This window comes from Artibeus jamaicensis, unplaced genomic scaffold (genome assembly GCF_021234435.1).
Source record: "Artibeus jamaicensis isolate MK-2021 breed Jamaican fruit bat unplaced genomic scaffold, CSHL_Jam_final scaffold_369, whole genome shotgun sequence".
In the NCBI taxonomy this organism is placed as follows: Eukaryota; Metazoa; Chordata; class Mammalia; order Chiroptera; family Phyllostomidae; genus Artibeus; species Artibeus jamaicensis.
In genome coordinates this window covers 6,649,687-6,657,384 of record NW_026522042.1, presented here as the reverse complement: position 1 = coordinate 6,657,384, position 7,698 = coordinate 6,649,687, and the positions used below count along the sequence as shown (strand labels likewise).

General features: G+C 60.4%; 1 protein-coding gene across 1 annotated transcript; it reads left to right on the top strand.

Moving 5' to 3' along the window:
• Positions 1–1,756: 1,756 nt before the first annotated feature.
• LOC128626178 (annexin-2 receptor-like) lies at positions 1,757–2,362 on the top strand. The gene is made up of 2 exons (XM_053657357.1): positions 1,757–1,919; positions 2,046–2,362. The coding sequence occupies exons 1-2, from the start codon at positions 1,757–1,759 to the stop codon at positions 2,360–2,362; spliced, it is 480 nt and encodes a 159-aa protein (XP_053513332.1).
• The last annotated feature ends 5,336 nt before the right edge of the window (positions 2,363–7,698 follow it).

The following is a 7,698-nucleotide window of genomic DNA, read 5'->3' as shown; positions in this document are numbered from 1 at the left end:
CGGGCAACTACGACCCGTACCGCGGGCAACTGCTTTGCAGTCCTTGTTGGCAGCTGCCCTCGGTCTACGGCACGTACAGACTCTTGACCGCGGCCCAGAGCTCCTGGGGAGCAAGCCCAGCGCAGGCCAGTCTGGGTCCCTCGCCAGAGACGCCAGAGACGCCAGAGACGCCAGAGACGCCAGAGACGCCAGAGACGCCAGAGAGCCCAGCGGAACCCGCCCGAGAGCCTGAGCCGGCAGAAGAAACCCCTTCCCCGGGGCCTGCCCAGGAGCCGTGGCCCAGCGCCCGAGACGGACAGCAGATGGCGGAGAAGTTTGAAGGCCCGCGCCCTGCAGAGCGCCGCCCACCGCGGGCTCCAGCCGCACGGTGCCCGCACCCCGATTTCTCTGGCTGCCTGCGGTGGGTCCGTCGCGCCGTCTGCTCCCTGAGCCGCGCGGCTGCGGGCTGCTGCGGCGTCTTCCTGGACCTTAAAGGGCCCTGAGACTGCGGCGAGAGGGAGCCCTGCGGGAGGGGGGGAGGGGGCGCCCGGGCTGAAAGAATCTCCTTTTGCAATAAAACTGGCCGGGGGGTGGGTGTGGGTGGGAGAAATAGATAATAAAAAAATGTACTTGAAAAGTAACTAAATAAAATTTATTATAAAAAAAACAAAAACAAAAAAAAAATGCCCGAAGTTCCTTCGGTGTCCCCTGTCAGTTGTCGCCTCTTTCTCCTGGCAGCCCTGGTCCCCGCCAGTGGCTCGCTCGTTCCCACCTCCACGCTTCTTGCTTTTACTTCCGGGCTTTTGCTTTCACTGTTTCTTTCTGGCTGAACCCGGCTGACAGTTCCTCGTAGTAGCCGACGCTGTAAATGGTGGAGTGTTACCCACGGACACGACTGCTCACAGGTACGAGGTTAGAGCGGGTTGACTCCGTTCTCAACGCGGCGCTTTTGGCTGATGGAGAATGGCCGTCTGTCGGCTCTCTGGCACCATGGCCGGATCCCAGGGAGCTGATCTCTCCATCTCTCTCCAGCAACGTCTGTGGTGGCAGAGCTGTAGACTGGGGGCTGTGTGCCTATTCGTGGAGACCCTTGGTGGCCTCCCCTCCCTGCTCCACCAGCAGCTTTCCCGGCTCTGCGGGGCTGGTGCTGTGTCCTGTGAGTTAATGGGTGGGGCAGCCTCCCTGGGACCCAGTGCTTGTCCCCTGCTCTGTGCTCCATTAATGCCAACGAAATTGTGTCCGGCCATTTCTTGATGTGGACGTTGTCGTTGGGGAGGCTCCATGTGCCATTACCGGGCGTGGGACCACTGTACCTCTGTGGCCTCTGGGCTGGCTGGGCCCATCGCAGAGCAAGTGTTTCTAGAATTTCTCTCCAGCAACGTCCCTGTGGGCGCTAATTTCAGGGAGATACGTGGGTTCGTCCTCTCCGGCAGCCTAACTGGTCTCTCTCCCTGCCACAGGGTCCCTTCTCTCTGTGCTTTGCTACTGGCTCTCCCTCCCCGTCCTGTGCTGAGGATTGCCCGTTGTTCTGTCCCTATCGTCCGGTATTTCTTTCCGCTCTACACATCGACGCTTGATTCCTTAGCTGTGCGTATTGCGTAATACCGCTCAGAAAGCGCGGGCTCCTTTTATTTTTATCTTTTCCTTTAATTTTAGGCCTGCATTCGCCTAGCACCCAGGAGAGCCTAAGTAGCCAGGCTGCGGGCACAGCCGCGGCCTTTGTCTCCTGCATCAGCTCAGACGCTGGTTGTCCTCGGGGTCCGAAGTCTCCGCCGAGATGGAGCAGCACTTTCTCGACTACGGGAAGTCGGCTTGGGACGCCGTTGACCGGGCGCCGCGGCCCAGGCCTCCGTCGTTGCTGATCTCCGAAGACTCGGGACCGTGGCCGCTGCCCTTCTACCCGGTACTGGGAGAGTCCGCGGGCAACTACGACGCGTACGGCGGGCAACTGCTTTGCAGTCCTTGTTGGCGGCTGCCCTCGGTCTAGGGCACGTACAGACTCTTGACCGCGGCCCAGAGCTCCTAGGAGGGAAGCCCAGCCCAGGCCAGTCTGGGTCCCTCGCCAGAGACGCCAGAGACGCCAGAGACGCCAGAGACGCCAGAGAGCCCAGCGGAACCCGCCCGAGAGCCTGAGCCGGCAGAAGAAACCCCTTCCCCGGGGCCTGCCCAGGAGCCGTGGCCCAGCGCCCGAGACGGACAGCAGATGGCGGAGAAGTTTGAAGGCCCGCGCCCTGCAGAGCGCCGCCCACCGCGGGCTCCAGCCGCACGGTGCCCGCACCCCGATTTCTCTGGCTGCCTGCGGTGGGTCCGTCGCGCCGTCTGCTCCCTGAGCCGCGCGGCTGCGGGCTGCTGCGGGGTCTTCCTGGACCTTAAAGGGCCCTGAGACTGCGGCGAGAGGGAGCCCTGGGGGAGGGGGGGGGGGGGGCGCCCGGGGTGAAAGAATCTCCTTTTGCAATAAAACTGGCCGGGGGGGGCGTGGGTGTGGGAGAAATAGATAAAAAAAAATGTACTTGAAAAGTAACTAAATAAAATTTATTATAAGAAAAACAAAAACAAAAACAAAAAAATGCCCGAAGTTCCTTCGGTGTCCCCTGTCAGTTGTCGCCTCTTTCTCCTGGCAGCCCTGGTCTCCGCCAGTGGCTCGCTCGTTCCCACCTCCACGCATCTTGCTTTTACTTAAGGGCTTTTACTTCCACTGTTTCTTACTGGCTGAACCCGGCTGACAGTTCCTCGTTGTAGTCGACACTGTAAATGGTGGGGTGTTACCCAGGGACACGACTGCTCACAGGTACGAGGTTAGAGCGGGTTGACTCCGTTCTCAACGCGGCGCTTTTGGCTGATGGAGAATGGCCGTCTGTCGGCTCTCTGGCACCATGGCCGGATCCCAGGGAGCTGATCTCTCCACCTCTCTCCAGCAACGTCTGTGGTGGCAGAGCTGTAGACTGGGGGCTGTGTGCCTATTCGTGGAGACCCTTGGTGGCCTCCCCTCCCTGCTCCACCAGCAGCTTTCCCGGCTCTGCGGGGCTGGTGCTGTGTCCTGTGAGTTAATGGGTGGGGCAGCCTCCCTGGGACCCAGTGCTTGTCCCCTGCTCTGTGCTCCATTAATGCCAACGAAATTGTGTCCGGCCATTTCTTGATGTGGACGTTGTCGTTGGGGAGGAACTCCATGTGCCATTACTGGGCGTGGGACCACTGTACTGCTGTGGCCTCTGGGCTGGCTGGCCCCATCGCAGAGCAAGTGTTTCTAGAATTTCTCTCCAGCAACGTCCCTGTGGGCGCTAATTTCAGGGAGATACGTGGGTTCGTCCTCTCCGGCAGCCTAACTGGTCTCTCTCCCTGCCACAGGGTCCCTTCTCTCTGTGCTTTGCTACTGGCTCTCCCTCCCCGTCCTGTGCTGAGGATTGCCCGTTGTTCTGTCCCTATCGTCCGGTATTTCTTTCCGCTCTACACATCGACGCTTGATTCCTTAGCTGTGCGTATTGCGTAATACCGCTCAGAAAGCGCGGGCTCCTTTTATTTTTATCTTTTCCTTTAATTTTAGGCCTGCATTCGCCTAGCACCCAGGAGAGCCTAAGTAGCCAGGCTGCGGGCACAGCCGCGGCCTTTGTCTCCTGCATCAGCTCAGACGCTGGTTGTCCTCGGGGTCCGAAGTCTCCGCCGAGATGGAGCAGCACTTTCTCGACTACGGGAAGTCGGCTTGGGACGCCGTTGACCGGGCGCCGCGGCCCAGGCCTCCGTCGTTGCTGATCTCCGAAGACTCGGGACCGTGGCCGCTGCCCTTCTACCCGGTACTGGGAGAGTCCGCGGGCAACTACGACGCGTACGGCGGGCAACTGCTTTGCAGTCCTTGTTGGCGGCTGCCCTCGGTCTACGGCACGTACAGACTCTTGACCGCGGCCCAGAGCTCCTGGGAGGGAAGCCCAGCCCAGGCCAGTCTGGGTCCCTCGCCAGAGACGCCAGAGACGCCAGAGACGCCAGAGACGCCAGAGACGCCAGAGAGCCCAGCGGAACCCGCCCGAGAGCCTGAGCCGGCAGAAGAAACCCCTTCCCCGGGGCCGGCCCAGCGCCCGAGACGGACAGCAGATGGCGGAGAAGTTTGAAGGCCCGCGCCCTGCAGAGCGCCGCCCACCGCGGGCTCCAGCCGCACGGTGCCCGCACCCCGATTTCTCTGGCTGCCTGCGGTGGGTCCGTCGCGCCGTCTGCTCCCTGAGCCGCGCGGCTGCGGGCTGCTGCGGCGTCTTCCTGGACCTTAAAGGGCCCTGAGACTGCGGCGAGAGGGAGCCCTGCGGGAGGGGGGGAGGGGGCGCCCGGGCTGAAAGAATCTCCTTTTGCAATAAAACTGGCCGGGGGGGTGGGTGTGGGATGGGAGAAATAGATAGATAAAAAAAATGTACTTGAAAAGTAACTAAATAAAATTTATTATAAAAAAACAAAAACAAAAAAAAAATGCCCGAAGTTCCTTCGGTGTCCCCTGTCAGTTGTCGCCTCTTTCTCCTGGCAGCCCTGGTCCCCGCCAGTGGCTCGCTCGTTCCCACCTCCACGCTTCTTGCTTTTACTTCCGGGCTTTTGCTTTCACTGTTTCTTTCTGGCTGAACCCGGCTGACAGTTCCTCGTAGTAGCCGACGCTGTAAATGGTGGAGTGTTACCCACGGACACGACTGCTCACAGGTACGAGGTTAGAGCGGGTTGACTCCGTTCTCAACGCGGCGCTTTTGGCTGATGGAGAATGGCCGTCTGTCGGCTCTCTGGCACCATGGCCGGATCCCAGGGAGCTGATCTCTCCATCTCTCTCCAGCAACGTCTGTGGTGGCAGAGCTGTAGACTGGGGGCTGTGTGCCTATTCGTGGAGACCCTTGGTGGCCTCCCCTCCCTGCTCCACCAGCAGCTTTCCCGGCTCTGCGGGGCTGGTGCTGTGTCCTGTGAGTTAATGGGTGGGGCAGCCTCCCTGGGACCCAGTGCTTGTCCCCTGCTCTGTGCTCCATTAATGCCAACGAAATTGTGTCCGGCCATTTCTTGATGTGGACGTTGTCGTTGGGGAGGAACTCCATGTGCCATTACCGGGCGTGGGACCACTGTACCTCTGTGGCCTCTGGGCTGGCTGGGCCCATCGCAGAGCAAGTGTTTCTAGAATTTCTCTCCAGCAACGTCCCTGTGGGCACTAATTTCAGGGAGATACGTGGGTTCGTCCTCTCCGGCAGCCTAACTGGTCTCTCTCCCTGCCACAGGGTCCCTTCTCTCTGTGCTTTGCTACTGGCTCTCCCTCCCCGTCCTGTGCTGAGGATTGCCCGTTGTTCTGTCCCTATCGTCCGGTATTTCTTTCCGCTCTACACATCGACGCTTGATTCCTTAGCTGTGCGTATTGCGTAATACCGCTCAGAAAGCGCGGGCTCCTTTTATTTTTATCTTTTCCTTTAATTTTAGGCCTGCATTCGCCTAGCACCCAGGAGAGCCTAAGTAGCCAGGCTGCGGGCACAGCCGCGGCCTTTGTCTCCTGCATCAGCTCAGACGCTGGTTGTCCTCGGGGTCCGAAGTCTCCGCCGAGATGGAGCAGCACTTTCTCGACTACGGGAAGTCGGCTTGGGACGCCGTTGACCGGGCGCCGCGGCCCAGGCCTCCGTCGTTGCTGATCTCCGAAGACTCGGGACCGTGGCCGCTGCCCTTCTACCCGGTACTGGGAGAGTCCGCGGGCAACTACGACGCGTACGGCGGGCAACTGCTTTGCAGTCCTTGTTGGCGGCTGCCCTCGGTCTACGGCACGTACAGACTCTTGACCGCGGCCCAGAGCTCCTAGGAGGGAAGCCCAGCCCAGGCCAGTCTGGGTCCCTCGCCAGAGACGCCAGAGACGCCAGAGACGCCAGCGGAGACGCCAGAGACGCCAGAGACGCCAGAGAGCCCAGCGGAACCCGCCCGAGAGCCTGAGCCGGCAGAAGAAACCCCTTCCCCGGGGCCTGCCCAGGAGCCGTGGCCCAGCGCCCGAGACGGACAGCAGATGGCGGAGAAGTTTGAAGGCCCGCGCCCTGCAGAGCGCCGCCCACCGCGGGCTCCAGCCGCACGGTGCCCGCACCCCGATTTCTCTGGCTGCCTGCGGTGGGTCCGTCGCGCCGTCTGCTCCCTGAGCCGCGCGGCTGCGGGCTGCTGCGGCGTCTTCCTGGACCTTAAAGGGCCCTGAGACTGTGGCGAGAGGGAGCCCTGCGGGAGGGGGGGGAGGGGGCGCCCGGGCTGAAAGAATCTCCTTTTGCAATAAAACTGGCCGGGGGGGTGTGGGTGTGGGAGAAATAGATAATAAAAAAAATGTACTTGAAAAGTAACTAAATAAAATTTATTATAAGAAAAACAAAAACAAAAACAAAAAAATGCCCGAAGTTCCTTCGGTGTCCCCTGTCAGTTGTCGCCTCTTTCTCCTGGCAGCCCTGGTCTCCGCCAGTGGCTCGCTCGTTCCCACCTCCACGCATCTTGCTTTTACTTAAGGGCTTTTACTTCCACTGTTTCTTTCTGGCTGAACCCGGCTGACAGTTCCTCGTTGTAGCCGACACTGTAAATGGTGGGGTGTTACCCAGGGACACGACTGCTCACAGGTACGAGGTTAGAGCGGGTTGACTCCGTTCTCAACGCGGCGCTTTTGGCTGATGGAGAATGGCCGTCTGTCGGCTCTCTGGCACCATGGCCGGATCCCAGGGAGCTGATCTCTCCACCTCTCTCCAGCAACGTCTGTGGTGGCAGAGCTGTAGACTGGGGGCTGTGTGCCTATTCGTGGAGACCCTTGGTGGCCTCCCCTCCCTGCTCCACCAGCAGCTTTCCCGGCTCTGCGGGGCTGGTGCTGTGTCCTGTGAGTTAATGGGTGGGGCAGCCTCCCTGGGACCCAGTGCTTGTCCCCTGCTCTGTGCTCCATTAATGCCAACGAAATTGTGTCCGGCCATTTCTTGATGTGGACGTTGTCGTTGGGGAGGAACTCCATGTGCCATTACTGGGCGTGGGACCACTGTACTGCTGTGGCCTCTGGGCTGGCTGGCCCCATCGCAGAGCAAGTGTTTCTAGAATTTCTCTCCAGCAACGTCCCTGTGGGCGCTAATTTCAGGGAGATACGTGGGTTCGTCCTCTCCGGCAGCCTAACTGGTCTCTCTCCCTGCCACAGGGTCCCTTCTCTCTGTGCTTTGCTACTGGCTCTCCCTCCCCGTCCTGTGCTGAGGATTGCCCGTTGTTCTGTCCCTATCGTCCGGTATTTCTTTCCGCTCTACACATCGACGCTTGATTCCTTAGCTGTGCGTATTGCGTAATACCGCTCAGAAAGCGCGGGCTCCTTTTATTTTTATCTTTTCCTTTAATTTTAGGCCTGCATTCGCCTAGCACCCAGGAGAGCCTAAGTAGCCAGGCTGCGGGCACAGCCGCGGCCTTTGTCTCCTGCATCAGCTCAGACGCTGGTTGTCCTCGGGGTCCGAAGTCTCCGCCGAGATGGAGCAGCACTTTCTCGACTACGGGAAGTCGGCTTGGGACGCCGTTGACCGGGCGCCGCGGCCCAGGCCTCCGTCGTTGCTGATCTCCGAAGACTCGGGACCGTGGCCGCTGCCCTTCTACCCGGTACTGGGAGAGTCCGCGGGCAACTACGACGCGTACGGCGGGCAACTGCTTTGCAGTCCTTGTTGGCGGCTGCCCTCGGTCTACGGCACGTACAGACTCTTGACCGCGGCCCAGAGCTCCTGGGAGGGAAGCCCAGCCCAGGCC

Excerpts from the sequence above, each read along its gene's own strand:
- LOC128626178 (XM_053657357.1), top strand. The coding sequence starts at position 1,757 with ATGGAGCAGCACTTTCTCGACTACGGGAAGTCGGCTTGGGACGCCGTT. Across the intron at positions 1,920-2,045 it reads GGGCAACTACGACGCGTACG|AGACGCCAGAGACGCCAGAG; the intron begins GCGGGCAACTGC and ends GTCCCTCGCCAG.